The sequence below is a fragment of the Salvia splendens genome, chromosome 13 (assembly GCF_004379255.2).
Source record: "Salvia splendens isolate huo1 chromosome 13, SspV2, whole genome shotgun sequence".
Taxonomy (NCBI): domain Eukaryota; kingdom Viridiplantae; phylum Streptophyta; class Magnoliopsida; order Lamiales; family Lamiaceae; genus Salvia; species Salvia splendens.
The window spans coordinates 8,615,402-8,634,510 of NC_056044.1; the positions used below are offsets into that span (position 1 = coordinate 8,615,402).

A 19,109-nucleotide genomic window follows, 5' to 3' on the forward strand; every position below is an offset into this window, starting at 1 on the left:
AAGCAAATTTTACAATTTCCGATATACTTATTTCTCTAATTATTCCTTATCCAAAAGACTTCTCATCTTTACGATTTGAATTTATCAATTTCAAACTTTTGTAAGTGAAGCAAGAAAAGAGATACTTTTGTGCAAGTTTCAATTCATAGGCTACATATCTCCATGATGTAGTGGAGCATGGAAAGAAGAGTTTATAAGTATTGTGACGAGTAATTGAGTAACCGACAAATAGAAACGTAAAAGAGACATATTTACGTGGTTCACCAATGTTGTGTTAGCTATATTCACGGACAAGAACGGAGAACATGTTATATTATAATTGCGGTGACAGATTACAGAGTTTTGTGCCTCTACTTCTATATAAATAGACACACAAGACGAGCTAGGCCCAATATGACGAATATGACCCAATACAACAGCATAGCGTTTGGTTAGCGACAAACCATAGATTCAAGGCTTGCAAACAACAACCATGATATTCACGACACACAATTTGATCACATCAGTGGAACGGTGGGGACGATGACGATAGAGGAAGCGATAGAGAGATTTCTATCAGAATCAGAACACGATAACAACACTCTTCAATATGTCTAATATCACCGAGTTTTATTTCATGAATCCGTCACCGTGAATAGTGAGAATAAAAGCTTGAGAGGCTATTCTAAATAGTAAGCAGCCAAAAATTGAAAATTTAAAAGATGATTAATTTAATCTTGGATAAGAAGTGGTGTTGATAGTATTTATGTGGTGCGGTGCAATAGGATTGGATGCTGTGGAGGTGTAAATAAATGTAATGAAAGTGATTAATTTTGTAATAAAATGTGGGACATATATAGAAATATACAGGTACGTACAGTCATCTTTCTAAATAAAGAAAGTCATCTTCATCTCTCCTTCTCTCTTCCCATCTTCTGCCTCCTCCAACTCCGGACTTCGTCTTCGCAACGCTTCCGCTCGGTTCTTCTGCAACATCTGAACTCCAACTTGCAAAAACGCCTATTTATGTGAGCTCTAATTTCTGATCTAACTTCCATCTTTCTCTCCGAACTCAATTCAATTCTCACTGCACGCATCCATTTCAGATCATTTTGCTTCTCATTTCATAATTCAGTTCACGCTACAACCTCCAACTTTTATCTTCTATTGCTTCTGCTTTCGAACATTACAAGCTCTGCTTTGAATCACAGTATTGCTTATGATTTACGATTTCAATTCACAGTGACATCTACTATGGGTGGGACGGAGGGAGTACTATTACTTTTTGTTTCAATATCTTCTATTCTGTATTGTTGTGCCAAATCAAAAAGATATTCATGTTGAGGGTTTAGGCATTCTTCCGTATGTGCTATATTGATATGAATTAGATTATTCAAAAATGTTGCTGTAACTTTTCATCAGTTAGGCAAAATCTTTTGATAATTTACTGAAAATATAGTTCATGCTGCTAAAAAATAAGTGTATTTGAAAATATAAACCCTTTCGCCTAAAGGAAGTAGTAGTAAATTCTATCAGTTTTAAATAGATCACCAAATCAAACTTCAACTTTCCAGGTAGCTGTGTTTTCCTAGTATAACGCTGATTGCAGACTTTATCTTGCTTATATCCATTTGTGCTTTCTTTTTGTTGCTTCAGTTGCATTGAGAGAGGTCTTATAAGGTTTCAGTAGCTCCTGCGAAATGGAGTATTGTAACTGCTTTGAGTCACCATGGCCAGCTGATGAATTGCTGATGAAGTATCAGTATGTATCGGATTTCTTCATAGCATTGGCGTATTTCTCAATCCCTTTGGAGATAATATATTTTGTCAAGAAATCTGCTGTATTTCCTTATAGATGGGTTCTCGTGCAGTTTGGTGCTTTTATTGTTCTTTGTGGAGCAACACACCTGATAAATTTGTGGACATTTACTATGCATACGAGGACTGTGGCAGTTGTGATGACTACAGCCAAAGTTTTGACAGCTGTTGTGTCTTGTGCAACAGCACTTTTGCTAGTACATATCATCCCTGATCTATTAAGTGTCAAAACAAGGGAACTATTTTTGAAAAATAAGGCTGCAGAACTAGACAGAGAAATGGGGTTGATCCGTACACAGGAAGAAACTGGTAGGCATGTAAGGATGCTAACTCATGAAATCAGAAGCACTCTTGATAGGCATACCATACTGAAGACTACTCTTCTTGAGCTTGGAAGAACATTGGGTTTGGAAGAGTGTGCATTATGGATGCCAACACGGACTGGGCTAGAGCTCAATCTTTCCTACACTCTCCGCCACCAAAACCCGGTTGGTTTGACCGTGCCCATACAACTACCTGTAATCAATCAAGTATTCAATACTAGTCGTGCTGTAAAAATCTCTCCAATCTCCCCTGTTGCCCGGCTTCGACCTGCTGGACAGTACATGCCAGGAGAGGTGGTTGCTGTGCGCGTCCCTCTCTTGCATCTGTCCAATTTTCAGATCCATGATTGGCCTGAACTGTCAACTAAAAGATATGCTTTGATGGTTTTAATGCTCCCTTCAGACAGTGCTAGGCAGTGGCATGTGCATGAATTGGAGCTTGTTGAGGTGGTAGCAGATCAGGTTCGATTTTGCCTAGTCTCTTCCTTTTCACATGTTGATTGTTGACATTGTAACTGTATCTGTTAAAAGTATATATTGTGCATAGCCTCTTGATTAGGACATCTGCAAAGCTAATCATGGTGAATGCAGGTGGGTTTTAATGTTGTTATATAGAGGGTTTAAAACACTTATCTAGTAGCTGGTCATTTGGATTTTATATGTAGTTCTCATTTTCTTGTTAAGGGATGATAATGGTTATAATCTCGCTAGTGTCCTAAATAGGTTAACTTGCGGGTCCAGTTATATTTATAGTGTCTAGAGCTCATATATAATCTTAGTTGAAGTCACCAGAACATTGATGAAGGATATTATTCGTATAAATCAGTCATACCTACATGGTTAAGCAGATAGCAAAGGTGCAATGGTATGCTAGTCTGCTTGGTGCCCAAAATCTTTCATCACTTCTTGACTTAGGTTTTATACTTGTTAGCGCCTATCAGTTCAGAAGTTCGGCTTGAGATAATTTATGAATGATTTCACTATGTTTTGACTTCTCCATGTATCAGGTTGCTGTTGCTCTCTCCCATGCTGCAATTTTAGAAGAATCAATGAGGGCAAGAGATCTTCTTATGGAACAGAATGTTGCCCTAGATCTGGCAAGAAGAGAAGCAGAGATGGCTGTGCGTGCTCGTAATGATTTCTTGGCCGTCATGAATCATGAGATGGGAACTCCTATTCATGCAACAATTGCTTTGTCTTCCTTACTACAAGAAACTGAGCTGTCGCCTGAGCAACGTCTAATGGTTGAAACAATCCTGAAGAGCAGTAACCTGTTGGCTACCCTTATTAACGACGTATTGGATCTTTCGAGGCTTGAAGATGGTAGCCTTCAACTTGAGATAGAAACTTTCAATCTTCATTCACTTTTCAGGGAGGTTGGAGCACTCATCTTTTTATTATTTCTAGATGGTGAAGAAATTATAATTCTTTTTCTTGCTTATTCTAGGGTTACTGAGGTATCTACTTCTTGTTGTAGGTACTTAATTTGATAAAACCTATTGCAGCTGTGAAGAAGTTATATGTTATGTTGAATTTGTCCCCTGATTTGATTGAACATGCTGTTGGTGATGAAAAAAGACTGATGCAAGTTCTACTGAATGTTGTTGGGAATGCTATTAAGTTCACAAAAGAGGGAGGCATCTCGGTATCAGCTTCTGTTGCGAAGCCCGACTCTCTAAGAGATCCTCGAGCCCCTGACTTTTTTCCTACACACAGTGATAACCACTTCTATTTGCGTGTAGAGGTTTGTTTCCAATTGCCAATGGAAGTAAATTCTCAAGAAATTAGTTTTGTTGATTCTTATGAGTTTATAGTAACTTCTTGCCCTATTTTTTAGGTAAAAGATACTGGTTCAGGAATTAACCAACTAGAGATTCCCAAGGTATTCATGAAATTTGTGCAGAGCCAACCACTTGCTGCCAAAAATTCTGGTGGCAGTGGCCTTGGCCTTGGTCTAGCAATTTGTAAGAGGTAGGATCTTATTTCATAATTCTTCTACAACGTTATTTATTTTTAATCCAATCCATGGAACTTCGTCACATTCTCTGCCTTTGAATTTATTTTCTCCTTCAAATATGGTTTTATGCGATCAGATTTGTCAATCTCATGGAGGGGCACATTTGGATTGAGAGTGAAGGTCTTGGCAGGGGTTCTACTGTGATCTTCATTGTTAAACTTGGAATTCCTGCTCGCTTAAATGAGTCCAAGCTTCCATTTTTGCACAAAGGCCCTGGAAATCAAGTAAAGTTCATTTTTTCTGGGCTTAAAGTTGTGCTGATGGATGATAACAGGTTAGTAATACATGCACCCTTTAAATACTTCTCCTTTTGCTTATCATTGTTTTTTTTTCTTGCGTCGGTTTTGTCTCTTATGCTAACTTTTATTTCTTGCCAGTTGCCACTAAAACTTTGGTTATCCAATTTGTCTATATAAGACTACGCCTAAAGGCGCTGCCAAGTCAAAGATATTTCACTAGAGAATATCTTATGAGATATGATGCACTCTACAATATCACCATTTTTGTCTAAACTGATGCATTTCTAACTTTACAAGTATTTAATTGCAATGTTCCTCTCCATGTTATTGACTTTAACGTTGTACATTGAATAAACAGTGTTGGTCGTACGGTAACGAAGGGCCTACTTGTGCACCTAGGGTGTGATGTGTTGGCTGTTTCATCCGGAGATGAGTGTGTTAGAGCTGTAAGTTACGAACACAAGGCTGTTTTCCTCGACGTGAGCATGGCAGCTGTTGATAGTTTTGAAGTCGCTGTACGGATCAGGGAGAAGTTCGCTAAACGTTCAGGTAGACCTTTTATCGTTGCACTTACCGGAAATACTGACAGAATGATAAAAGAGAACTGTCGAAAGGTAGGCATGGATGGAGTCATACTGAAGCCCGTGTCGGTAGATAAAATGAGAAGTGTTCTGTCTGATCTCTTAGAACACGGATATCTTGTCGAATCTCAATAACGTTGGGAGTGGAAGTTCTCAGCTACCAAGTTCTTGTGCCTCTTGATGGATGGTTGCAGTGTCCGAATGGGGGTGCCGGCGATTGATATACGGCAAGAATGATGATCACGACGGAGTTGTGAAGATGACTTGTTCTGAGGTAATCTTAAGTTGCCTGCTTATAGATGATGAGCTTAATTTATTTTTCTTCTACTTAGTTTCAACTGTAAAGTTATGTGCATTTTTATTGATATGTAGGACAGTCAATCTGAGATAAATTTGGCTTCTGTAATTACAGAATCATATAATTGATGATAAAAGTAGTCATAGTGTTACAATTAGAATAATGAAATTTATGAGTTTCTTATGTTATGTAAATATTATGTCAATTAAAATGAAGATAAACTCATTTTATAATTTAAGTCAATGATCAAGATATCTTAATTAGTATTCGATCTAGTGACCATTATTAGCTAGTTAATTTTCTTAACAAAATTTCTAGATATATCATAAATTTTTGGTACCATCATCTTTGCATATATATATATAGAGAAATGATATGTTACATAGCTTATATGATCACCTTATATAAGCATCATCCTCTTTTGATGCAAGTTTAACGTTGTTTGTTTTGTTTTATATAATTAGTTTGATTATAATACATGTATTAACATTTTAAATTTTACAAAATTCAAGAAAAACGTAGCTTGATTTGTAAAAAATAACCAGTCATATTTTTTGAATAAAAATAACCGATATACTACTCGATGCTAAGAATTATAATTAAAATTCATTGAACATAAAGTAATTATGTCACTGTATCATCCTATATACTAATATGTAAAAGGTTATATAAACACAATATAGTACTCCACCTTATAATAAGAGATTTTTATAGATAAAAGTTACACCTTATTGCAAAAGATAAATGTTTTATACCTCTATCAAGTTCAATGTGAAACATTTATTTGTAAAACTTAGAATGGTTTCTTAGCAATAGGAAATTGGCCAAATGATTTATTCCATTCATATAAGTAGAGACTGAATTTCCAATCTCATGCTTAATTAAGACCAATGTCAAACCACTATGTCAACTATATTAGCTTTTTTATTCCACATTTTAGTTATTCCAAATTGTAATTATTCTCTTTAAACTATTTGGCAAACCACTATGGAGCATAATTCATAAATACATTTTATATGATATGGACACAAAAGATATTCTTGTAATGTATGCTGTGACAATAACAAGGACTTTTGAAATTAATACTTGTCAAAATCTGACATTTATTAAACCCAACTATGTCTCATCATGTGAATTGGACACAGTGGATTTCCAATTCTCATATACTATTTCCTTCTTAATTAATAATATCATTTCCAAAAAGATATATTTGGATGTGTTTAAAACGTGAATTCAGAACTCATGCCAGCATTATCGTGAACTAATCATCATGTATTTTCTCGTTTGTATTTACATTTGATAAATGTAAAGTTGGAGGGAGGGAGACAATGATGGTTATCGGTAGCACTACTACTATTACTTTATAATTGTATATTTAAAATTAAATGATTACTTGAAAGTTGAAATCTACATAGTAATGCAATAAAAGAATTGCAATTTTTTTTATGTTAAAGGCTTAAAATTTACAAAGAAGGTGACTAGCAGGAGTGCAAGAGAACACAACAATATTTTGCAATTTTAAAAAAAGTATAAACACTTTGTACTCAATAAAAATTTAATAGAGATTAAAGATGAGAACAAGAATCTGAAAAGTAAATTCTGAAACAAAAAAAGAAGAAATTAACACTCAAACATCAACAAATTATTAAAGCGAAAATAATACTTTGAAATGAAAATAAGCAATAAGCGTGATTAATCGGTATTAAAGAAAATCATGATGATAATGAGAGCTTATGTTGAAGAGAAATTATAACAGGTTTGATTAATTAATAGGATCCGTCTGTAAATTCCATATAACAAGTCATCACAAAATCGGTCTGAACATTTTTCTATAGTGGCTAATATATAAAGGGTTATTTTCTAAGAACTCTCCAACCATACCCCAAAAATGAGTTTTGGAGTAGAAATCTTCTCCAACCAAATCCCCAAACTCAAACTCATTTTTGGTGTTTTTTGTGAAACAACACCAAATATGGTGTTACTGTAAATATTTTGTGAGACAAAAACTCAAAAATGGTGTAGATTTTGAATTTGGTTTAAATGGTTGCAGTAAAACTACTTTTTAATGTGACATATACTCAAAAATGGGTTTGAGTTTGGTGTAAATGGTTGGAGATGGTACGAGAAAGGAAAATATAACAGCGCTATATGTATTTTAAACTATTTCTTTTTCTAATAATAACTTTTCAAGTTTACTACGGTGATACAGATTTAAGACCAAATTCTTATAGGCTAAACAATTAGGAGGAATTAAAATTATAGAAAAAAACTAAAGGACCTATAAATTAGGTTAAAATAAATAGGAATTGAAATTAAAACAAAATAAGAAGAGAATATATATGTTACCGATAAAAATTTGGTTTGGAAGTAATAAGAGGGACTCAAATTAGAGAAAGAAATGAAGAAAATGATTCCACAAAGATTAATTTAAAAAAAATGTTTAAATATAAAATATAAAGTAAAAAAGAAAAATATTCTTTCCGTCTCACCGAAGATGATCCACTTTTTATTCAATTCTTTCCAACAAAGATGATGATAAGAGCATCCACAATAACCGGCGTCACCACCGCCACGCCGATTTTTCGCCCACGCCGGTTTGACGCCGAAGCATTGGAACCGGCGTGGGCGAAATCGGCGTCAAAATCGGCGTCGCCATGCCGATTCCCGCGCTGACGCCGGTTCCGACGCCGATCCTCACGGGCGCCATTGTGCGTCCCGGATCGGCGCCAAACCGGCGTCGGATTTAAATTTTTTTTTTTGTTTTTCGAACACACTATATATACGCGCGTTGACCCTCATTTTCATTCGCACTACTTTTTTTAACGAGTACTCTCTCTCTACCTTACTTTCTGTACAAGATCAATAACGAGCAATGGAGAACAACTATGAAGGTACTCCAGTTAATCCCGGGGGATGGTCTCAGACTCCCCCGCCTCCCGGTGTAGGGTCTCAGACGCCCCCGACTCCCGGGGCAGGGTCCCATAATTCCCCGGCTCCTGGGGGAGGTGGTTGGCCTCCAATGAGCGGGTACTACAACATGTACCCGTGGCAGCATATGATTCCGGGGTGGGCACCCGGCATGCAACACCCTATGCAGATGATGCCGGGGTGGGCACCCGGCATGCAGCCACCGGCGCAGCAGATGATGCCACCGGCGCAACAGATTATTCCCCCGGCGCAGGGGACGCACGGGGGGGACAACGCCTATCGGCCGACTTTTGATTTTTCCACCGGTTCTTCGCACACATCGACCCCAACGGATGCACAGTATACGGAGACCTTCTCCTTAGCGGACTTGGGTTTTGATATTAACGAGGTTTCGGAAACTCTCATTCAAAGCCAGGGAGTAGGGCGGGGTAAGAAGAAGGGCAAGGCGAAGAAGGTCGGCGAGTCGTCGCAGCCCCAAGCCGAAATCCGGGGCCGGAGGAAGTGGACAGACGCGGAGAACGTTGCGGTTGCCAAGGCGTGGGTGAGTGTCTGCGACGATCCTCTGGTTTCGAACAACCAGAGGATCGTCAACTTGTGGGCCAAGATAGCCGCAGCCTACAGGGCATTTTGCCCTGAAGGGCGACCGTGCACCGGGGAGGAGGTCCGGAAGTGCTGGGACCGAATCAGGGCTGGCGTCTCTCGATTTTCGGGTTTGTACGCCAACGCCCTCCGCATGCAGACCAGTGGCCAAACAGAGGAAGACTGCAGGAGGATTGCGGAGAGAGCCTACCCCGATCCGGATAAGAAGTACTATGAGTTCACCTACTGGAACTGCTACGTTGTGCTCAACGAGTCGGAGAAATTCCGGGCAGGCGTCGACGCTGGCTGGCCGAAGAGGCAGAGACTGAACTATACCGGAGATTATAGCGGCAGCAGCGGTGGTTCGTCAGACCTCCCTGAGACGGCCCAGGAGGTCCCGACTCCTCGGTCGTTCGGTCGCCGACCTCGCCCGGTTGGGCAAAGGCGGGCGCAGCAGGTTGCGAGGGGGGGCACCCCGAGTTCCCAGGACGTCCATTCGGCATCCCCCTCGGCAGGTCTACCGAGGAGCTCAAATTCTTCGCGCGCCAACAAACGCGCGCTCAAATGGTGAAGACCTTAGCCGACTTCCAAGCGGCGGTGGACCCCGAGGTGAAGGATTTTCTTCGTGTATTGCTCCAGAGCCAGCGTGAAGAATTGGAGGCGATGAGGAGGGACACCGGCGGGAATAGCCGCGGCGTAGGTGGTGACGGCGGCGGCGGCGACGACGACGGTGAAGAAGCGCTGGGCGACGACGGAGACGAGGACGGCGGCGATGAGTGATTTTGTTTTACTTTTTTAAATTAATGTACTTTTAAATTTTTGTACCTTTTTTATATTATTGTACTTTTTTTATAATTAATGTACTTTTTAAATTTTAATATTATTATTCGAATTTTCCGTATTTGTCTCGTAAATTAAATTCTGTATGTTGATACAAGTGTAAATTAAATTATATAATTGTTATTAGTGATGTGGAAAGGTAGTGTGAAGGCTATGTGAGGGCTATTTGATGTCCAGTTGATGTGGCAAGCTGATGTGGCAGGAGAATTGTAGTGCTGATGATGTGGCAGTGTGAAGGCTATTTGATGGCTATTTGACGTCCAGTGCTATTGGAGATGCTCTAAGGCTCGTTTTACGCATGTGTTCTGTCATAAAACTACACCAAATTCTGTGAACTGACGTTCAATTTTGAGCCAGGCGTGCATGAAAGTCTGCCATTTTCAGAAAACGAGTTGATCAACTGGGCGGACAAATGGATCAGGGGAAGGAGTCAAATTTGCTACGCAAACGGATCAAGTGGAAACAAATGACATGCACCAGGAGCACCCAATTAGAAGACTGATGCGTCACACAAGAATGATCCCCAAGGGTAAAGGGTAAAGCAGACTTTTCAGAGAAAAAATGCCCTAAGGATCAAGACCTCACGCCTTCCTATAAATGGAAATAGAGAAGGAGGAAGGAGGAGCTTCCAGCCAGTGACGTTCAAATCTTTAGTTTTCAGCTCTCTTCCAGAACTGAAATGGGAGCTCCCAACACTCCACACTCCTAAATTCCGTTGCATACACGCTTGGTTCCTATTTTTAGTTTAGTTTAGAAGGTGTTTGGTGTTGGTTTTTTGTCATTTCAATCCTTAGTTTTGTTATTCCGCTTCGAGAAGAGGCGATGAAACAATCTCTGTTTTGTTTTTGTCTATTTTCTGTTTATGCTTGATGTTACCAACCTTGATGCTTTTGATTTAGTTAATTTAGAGTTATGATTTCGAATCTCGTTCATCCGTTCTGTTTACCATGCATGATATTTCTGATCTACTTTCAATTTCTGATTTACGATACATATCTTAGCTCAAGTGTTCTGTTTCGTTGTGATTGGTCCGATCTGAGTTTTAAACGTATGTTTTGTTTAGTTGCAAGGAAAATTATGGATGAGCTATTTAGGATGTTTAGATCTAGAAGCTGATTTGTCATTTTTGTATGATCTTGGTTTAGTTTCTTGTTTACATAGGTGCTCTTTAGTTTTAGGAGTAGATTTAAGTTTACAAGTTGTTATGATATTTCGTTGTTCGTAATTGTTCAGATCTGCTTTTACTATGTTTTTCATGTTAATTTTGTGAAGAAGATGGAGTTGTTAGAAAAGTTGCATGATAAGTCAGAAATTTTGTGAAGTTGTTAGAAAAGTTTAAAAGCTGAGTTTTATTCTGTTTAGACATGCCCACGGTTCACGAACCGGCGGTTCCGGTTCGGCGGTTGGCGGAACCGGAACCGAACCGTGAGGCTATTTCACGGTTCCGGTTCCGGTTCGAAAACCGGCGGTTCCGGTTCCGGTTCGGAACCGCCGGTTTTCCGGCGGTTTTGGCGGTTCCGGTTTTCGAACCGGCGGTTTCGCCGGTTCAATTATTTTTATTTTTTTTTTTAATTTGAAATTTGGCTTTATACAATAAATCGGAACAAGACAATGCATAATTCAAGCACAAATAAGACGAATATGGAGAAAATGAAATAAATTTTATTGATTTTGAGTTGTAACGGACAACAAGTCAACGATACATTACAATTTACAATACATAAGTATACAATACAACAACATACAACAATATAATATAATTTACAAGTGTCGTCGCCTCGTGGGACTCGGAAGGTAAATAAAAAAAACATGAAATGAGGGGAAAAAGGAAAAATTGAAAAGGGCTTGGGATCAACTTAAACTTTCAAAGTTAAACTTTTCAAATTTAAGTTGAGTTGCCTACGTATCCACAATTTTATTGAGGAATCAAAGCCCACGTAGTTCTCTTACCTTATGATCAACCATTTTTTCTTGCAAAATGTTGCCCATTTTCTAAGCAAACATATATCAGCACGCCATATACACATTGCTGCATTTCTAATAGGGGCAATTTGATCTTCCAATGCAGCAATGTGTATATGGCGTGCTGATACGTGTTTGCTTAGAAAATGGGCAACATTTTGCAAGAAAAAATGGTTGATTCCGAGAAGAATTGTACTTGAAGATCATTAAAATATATTCCCCATTTGATAAATATCTTATTGGTGAAAAAGTGGGTATCTTTGAGGCAGATGGTACTGGAACACAAATTTATATATGGAATCTGGATGATACTTCAAGACCATATATAAATTTGTGTTCCAGTACCATTTGCCCCAAAGATATCCACTTTTTCACCAATAAGATACTTATCAAATGGGGAATATATTGTAATGATCTTCAAGTACAAATTAGCCGCAACAACGATACATTATAATTACAGATAAAAAAACATGAAATGGGGGGGAAAAAATAATTGAAAAGGGCTTGAGCTCAACTTAAACTTTTGGCGGAAAACCGCCGGAACCGCCGGTTTCGGGCAAAACCGCCGGTTTCTGGGACGAAACCGCCGGTTCGGTCAACGAAACTGTCTGCAAAAGCTGCGTCATGTCGCCTCGTTTCTCGCGCCGCATCCGGAACCCCCTGAACCGGCGGTTAACCGCCGGTTTTCAAGGTTAACCGCCGGTTAACCGGCGGTTCACGACCCAAAAACCGCCTGAACCGGCCGGTTTTTTCAGCTGAAAAGCTGCCGCCGGTCTGCCCCATCTACATGCCTTGAAAAACGTGCCCGAACCGGGGGTTCGGCCGGTTAACCGCCGGTTCCGAACCGTCCGGAACCGCCGGTTCGGTGACGGTTCCGGTTCGAAATATCTTGAACCGGAACCGGGCCGTGACGCGAATTCCGACGGTTCCGGTTCGGGAAAAAGGCCACGGTTCCGGTTCGGCGGTTAACCGCCGGAATCGGAACCGGTGGGCATGTCTAATTCTGTTTGCTCATTTCTGGAAATTGCATGATAAGTTGATCTAGTAGATTTTAGTTCTGTTTAGTAAGTGGATCCGTTTAATTAGCTAAGTTGCTCAAGTCAAGTAGTTTAACTTAACTCACCCCTGGAAAGCATGGCTGCAGCCATTCCCATTTCGTGTCCGCAAACAAATGTAAAACACATCATCTATGTGGATCGATCCTTACTTCCATATACTAGTTAATAGTATTGTGGGTTAAGGTTTTGAAAACACGCTTTTGAACTCTTCTGTTCATCTCACTCAAGACAGATTAAGTAAAGTTGATCAGTCTGAATCTCCACCGGATCCACTCACATGTGTTCAAAGGTAGAAGGCGTACAATTGGCCAGCCGAATCAGTTTGACAATTCAACTTGAGCAAGCCACAACGATAAAGAAAAGGGAGGGAGAAAGTAAAAAGTGATATCTTGATACGGGACCTCCGTCGGCACGGCTTAAGGAATGACAATTGCCTCAAGAAGATGAGCTCAACGCCGACACTAGGTTGCCGGCGACAAGGCAGCACGCTGAACCGGTCCAACGAGCTAGGTCCTCGCGACGTGTGGCACGAAGGCCGGCCCGATACGAAGGCTAGACTTTGTCTCTCGTTAAGGGACGTTCCTTATTAGAGTCTTTTATTCCTTATTTAGTAGAGTCTTTTATTTATGTTAATTAGTTAGTTATCCAATTCCTAGTAGTAATAGGATTTCCATCGTAATTAGTAGAGGACGTTTAGAAGGGTTATAAATAGGGGATTTGTTATTCACTTTATTCATCAAGAAATAAACTACTTCCTCTCAATCTCTCTATTCTTCTCTCTCTCTCTCGTCCGCACCTTCCCCCAAACTCTAGTTCTTGCGAAATCGTGAAGTTGAGGAACTTCTTCCTTAACATATCTTCATATGACTTCTAACTTATTTAGGATATAATTAAAATATCTGATTATATTTTTTCTATCTTACTTTATTCCACTCTCCTATTTTAATACGCCCAACAAATTTTTTATCTTATTTTATTCATTTTTCCTACTTTAAAATATCTAAGAATATTTTCTCTCTTCACTTCTCTTTAAAATAAAAGTGCATAAAATCCGGGCCATTATATCGTCTTCTCTGGGACACAGGCACATACTCAAACTTTCTTCTCTGGGACACAGGCACATACTCAAACTTGTTCACCGTTATCATGCGTCACAAATGAGTATTTGTAGACTTGTAGGAGTAATATTTAAATTACAAGTTATATTGTAATTATCGACATTTATTATTTTATACTGTTAACAATATTTTAATAATCTTATTTTACTAACTTTATGTTAAAATACATGCATTTTTTTCTCTTATCAAAAGCGATCCAGTGCGGCCAATATCCGGTGTATGCACAGGCATCCAGAGGGGCGCAAGCTGGAACGCCACGACTGGGAATAGGCGATCCGTCGGGGAGCAGCTACGCTGGGATCTTGCCGAACCCTAACCCTAGTATGGGTTTGAATTCTTGGGTGAACCCCAACGCACCACGATCTACCGCATGGGATCCACCGGGGTCTAGAGCAGAATCCGCGAGTGCCAGGCAGCCAACGGCCTGGGATAATCCAGCGGCTAGGCAGCCCGGGGGGCAGTTCGATCAGCCAAGACAATTTAAGATGCATCAGCCGCGATTTGACGGTTCGGAGGCGGCGACTTGGATCTCGAGGGTGCAATATTATTTCGAGCACTTGCTAATGCCGGAGGAGCACAGATTGCATTATGTGATTATGTTGTTTGATCCGCCGGCCTCGGAATGGGTGTTCAACTATCGTGAGAACAATCCGCAGGCAAGATGGACGGATTTCTTGGAGGATGTGAGGCGACGTTTCGACCCCCAATACTTTCAGAATTTTATTGGATTGATCGCCAAATTGAGTCAGTCTGGGTCCTTGGCAGAGTACCACACGACGTTCGAAACAATGCTTAATCGTGTGCGCGGGGTCCCGGAGTACATTTTGCTCCCAATTTATGTGGAAGGTCTTCAGCAACCAGTTAAGAACCAGGTTAAGCATCAGAACCCGTCGTCAGTGGCAGCAGCTATGGCACTGGCTATAGAGTATGACAGTTGCATTGAACGTCCTCCAGCGACGTCAGGGGCGCCCCGTCGGCCGTGGCAAAACCGTGATCAGCGTGTTATGACACACCCGCTGCAACAATCGACGTTGCCCCCATCAACCAATCAGCCGAATCGTTCCAATAAGGCGAAAGGCTCGGAGTATCCTAGGTTGCTAGTTGTACGGTTAACAGCTGCGGAGAGGGCGGAGCGTTCTAAGCTCGGCCTATGCTGGTATTGCCCAGAGAAGTGGGTTGCAGGGCATTCCTGTAGGGGCAGATTTTTGGTTTACATGGGAGAGGATTTGGAGTCAGATGAGGACTCGGAGCACGGCTAGGAGGAAAATAGGGATCCGCCAGTAATATCGGCGGACTTGTCCCATATTTACGCGCTGGACGGACGGCAACGAGAGGATGACATTGAATTGAGGGGGGTAATCGGGGACATACCTGTCAGGGTCTTGGTAGACACGGGAAGCTCACATAACTTCCTACACCCCGACGTGGCGGAAAAGTTAGCTCTCCCACTGCAGCAGATTCGTCCTTTCCGAGTGTATGTCGGCAATGGGGAGTCATTGTTATGTTCCTTTGCGAGCATCCAGACCAGATTGGTCATTCAGAAGCATGTGTTTTTGGTCGATTTACACATTTTACCAGTACATGGTCCTGATGTGATTCTGGGGAGGATCTGGCTCAAACAGATGCGCAGGGTCACAAGCGATTATGTCGACGGAACGTTGGAGTTTTCTCGGAATGGGAAACGTGTGTGTCTTAAACTCGTGCCCCCATCAGCGAGGGAGGTATCCTTGAAGACGTTCTCGTCCTTGTTACAACTACAGGGCGGGGAAGAGTTGTTCGAGTTAATTCAACTCCCGCCAACAGAGAGTAACCCAGCGACGGAGGATGGGACGCTGGCATTGCCACGGGAACTACCGGAAGAAATTCGGAGCGTCTTGGTTTCACACGGAGACGTCTTCGGCTTGCCTTCGGGAATGCCCCCTAGACGGCGGTTTGACCACAAGATTCACCTCTTGCCCGACGCCAAACCAATAAATGTGAAACCTTACCGTTATCCATACTTTCAGAAGAATGAGATAGAGAAGCAGGTGAAAGAGATGTTAGAATCAGGGTTGATTCGCCCAAGTCAGAGCCCCTTCTCCTCGCCGGTTCTACTGATCAGAAAAAAGGACGGGTCCTTCCGTTTTTGCATCGATTACCGGGCATTAAACGCAGCAACCATTCCTGATCATTTTCCGATACCGACGACGGATGAGTTGTTCGATGAGCTGGGTGCGGCCAGATTCTTTACAAAATTGGATTTACGATTGGGCTATCATCAAATCCGCATGAGCGATGAAGATATTTTTAAAACGGCATTTCGCACACATGACGGCCACTTTGAGTTCCTAGTGATGCCGTTTGGATTGACAAATGCTCCCTCAACGTTTCAGGCGGCGATGAACGCAATTTTCAGACCCCTTTTGCGTCAGTCGGTGATAGTATTTTTCGATGATATCCTCATCTACAGCCCATCCATGCCAGCGCATGCACGCCATATCCATGAAGCATTGTCTATCCTCAAGGCTCATCACTTCTTTGTTAAGTTATCTAAATGCACATTTGCGTGCTCTACAGTGGAGTACTTGGGTCACCTAATCGCGGACGGGAACCTGAAAGCTGACCCGGCTAAAATTGAGGCAATGACGGTATGGCCGGTTCCAAAAATGGTGAAGCAGCTACGAGGCTTTCTGGGGCTCACGGGGTACTACCGACGGTTTATAGAACATTATGCCTCCATCGCTAGCCCGCTCACGGAGTTACTGAAAAAGGACAGTTTTGTATGGACTGCAGCAGCGACGGACAGTTTCCAAGCATTAAAACAGGCGATGTCATCCGCCCCGGTCCTTCGCCTTCCGAATTTTGACCGCACCTTTTACCTAGAAACGGACGCGTCGGATTTCGGAATCGGGGCTGTTTTACTCCAGGACGGGCATCCGCTGGCGTTCTTTAGTAAAAAGTTAGGGCCGAAGCGCCGGGTCTCGTCGACTTACCACAAGGAGCTGTATGCCATTGTCGAAGCAGTGCAGAAGTGGCGTCAGTACTTGCTGGGACGGGAGTTTGTCATTCGCAGTGACCAGAAGAGTCTTAAGGAGTTGTTGCAACAGATAATTCAAACTCCTGACCAGCAATTTTATGCCCGGCAACTGATGGGCTACAAATTCCGCATTGAGTACAAGACCGGGGCTTCAAACAAAGTGGCAGACGCCTTATCCAGGCGAGATGTGGAGGGTCCAGACAGAGAGTCCGCGAGCGCGGCAGATGGGGACCCAAAGTCGACGGTGCTGGTACCAGACGAGTCCTCGATCTCGGAAGTGGAGATTGGGCGGGCACTGATGGCTTCCGCACACCCGATTCCTGATGTTTGGGAGGTTCTGCGGAATGAGGTGATGTCCACCCCCGATTTGATTGAGTTACAGTCATCCTTACAACACGGAAAGGCAGATCCGGCGGTGTCCCTAGTTGACGGTTTATTGTACTTTAACCGTCATGTTTATGTGAGCAAAGATTCCATGGCTAAAGCGGTACTCCTACATGAGCATCATTCGTCGCCTGCAGCAGGCCACCCAGGAGTAGATAGAACGTTTAAGAGGTTGGCGGCCTCGTTCTATTGGAAAGGGATGCGGAAGGATGTCAAAAACTTCGTTGATTCCTGTTTTGAGTGCCAAACGACCAAATACTCTACTCAAAAGCCGGCGGGCCTATTACAACCTCTACCTATTCCTTCACAGGTGTGGGAAGATGTTTCGATGGACTTTATCACCTGCCTGCCGCCGTCGCGAGGTTACACGGGTGTCATGGTGGTCGTAGATCGCTTATCAAAATATGCCCATTTTGCGTTGTTACCAGTCCGTTACAACGCCTTGAAGATTGCAAACTTGTTTATCGAGACGGTAGTCAAACACCATGGATTCCCCAAGACTTTGGTGTCGGATCGTGATCCAGTGTTCTTAAACGAGGTGTGGGAGGATATGCTCCGGCTTAGCGGGACGACACTTCATTTCTCGACGGCCTATCACCCCCAAACAGACGGACAGACGGAGGTCAGGAATCGCGGCCTGGAGCAGTACCTGCGCGCCTTTACCGCGGATAGACCTGCTAAATGGTCAAATTTTTTGCCTTGGGCAGAGTTAGCTTTGAACTGTTTTCACCATGAGGGGTTAGGGATTTCGCCATTCGAGGCCCTTTACGGCAGGGAACCGCCCCCCTTGATCGCGTCGCCACCTTCGACAACAACGCCACCAGATGTGGCTTCTTTGATTCATCAACGTGGAGAAACGATTATGTGGCTCCGCCAAAACTTGGAGCGAGCGCAACAACGAATGCGGAAAGCAGCAAATAAGCATCGCCGGGACGTGGAATTCAATGTAGGTGACAAGGTGTTACTTAAACTCCAGCAGTATAGGCAATATTCCGTAGCAAGACCTTTGTCCTCAAAGTTATCACGCCGCTTCTATGGCCCTTTCGAGGTGTTGGAAAGAATTGGTCAAGTGGCGTATCGTTTGCAGCTGCCCGAGGGGAGTCGTGTCCATAATGTGTTCCATGTGAGTCTTTTGAAACCATTTGTGGAAGACATTGCGTGGGCGCACAGGGAGCTTCCGGCATTGTTTGCACGGGGGAAACCTGTGGCTCGCCCAACCGGCGTCCTTGGTCGACGTACGGTTTTGCGAAATGGGGCAGCAGTGGAGGAAGTACAGCTAGCTTGGGCCGATGATTCGGGTGAGAATCCGACGTGGGAACCATTAGTTGTGGTGCAGCGAAAATTTCCCGCTCTCCTTGGGGACAAGGAGCATTCTAAGGAGGGGGGAGTTGATACGGGACCTCCGTCGGCACGGCTTAAGGAACGACAATTGCCTCAAGAAGATGAGCTCAACGCCGACACTAGGTTGCCGGCGACAAGGCAGCACGCTGAACCGGTCCAACGAGCTAGATCCTCGCGACGTGTGGCACGAAGGCCGGCCCGATACGAAGGCTAGACTTTGTCTCTCGTTAAGGGACGTTCCTTATTAGAGTCTTTTATTCCTTATTTAGTAGAGTCTTTTATTTATGTTAATTAGTTAGTTATCCAATTCCTAGTAGTAATAGGATTTCCATCCTAATTATAGAGACGTTAGAGGGTTAGAAATAGGGGATTGTTCTTATTATCTCAAGAAATAAAGCTTACGTCCTCTCAATACTCTAGCTTCTCTCTCCTTCTAGTCCGCACCTTCCCCCAAACTATAGTTCTTGCGAAATCGTGAAGTTGAGGAACTCTTCCTTAACAATCTTCATAGGACTTCACTTATTAGGATATAATTAAAAATCTGATTATATTTTTTTACGACTTTATTCCTACTCTCCTATTTTAATACGCCCAACAAATTTGTTATCTATGTATTCATTTTTCTACT

General features: G+C 42.2%; 1 protein-coding gene across 3 annotated transcripts; it reads left to right on the forward strand.

Moving 5' to 3' along the window:
• The first annotated feature begins 850 nt into the window (after window positions 1-850).
• Window positions 851-5,412, forward strand: LOC121762087 (ethylene receptor 1-like). 3 transcript variants are annotated; one of them, XM_042157857.1, is made up of 8 exons: window positions 851-1,007; window positions 1,636-2,582; window positions 3,128-3,496; window positions 3,598-3,864; window positions 3,958-4,091; window positions 4,214-4,411; window positions 4,735-4,925; window positions 4,995-5,412. In XM_042157857.1, the coding sequence occupies exons 2-8, from the start codon at window positions 1,680-1,682 to the stop codon at window positions 5,090-5,092; spliced, it is 2,160 nt and encodes a 719-aa protein (XP_042013791.1). In that variant the 5' UTR covers window positions 851-1,007; window positions 1,636-1,679; the 3' UTR covers window positions 5,093-5,412. The 3 variants fall into 3 exon arrangements, with proteins under 3 accessions (XP_042013791.1, XP_042013790.1, XP_042013792.1); XM_042157858.1 differs by having other exon boundaries at window positions 863-1,007; window positions 1,636-1,741; window positions 1,851-2,582; window positions 4,735-5,412; XM_042157856.1 differs by having other exon boundaries at window positions 4,735-5,412.
• Window positions 5,413-19,109: the final 13,697 nt, after the last annotated feature.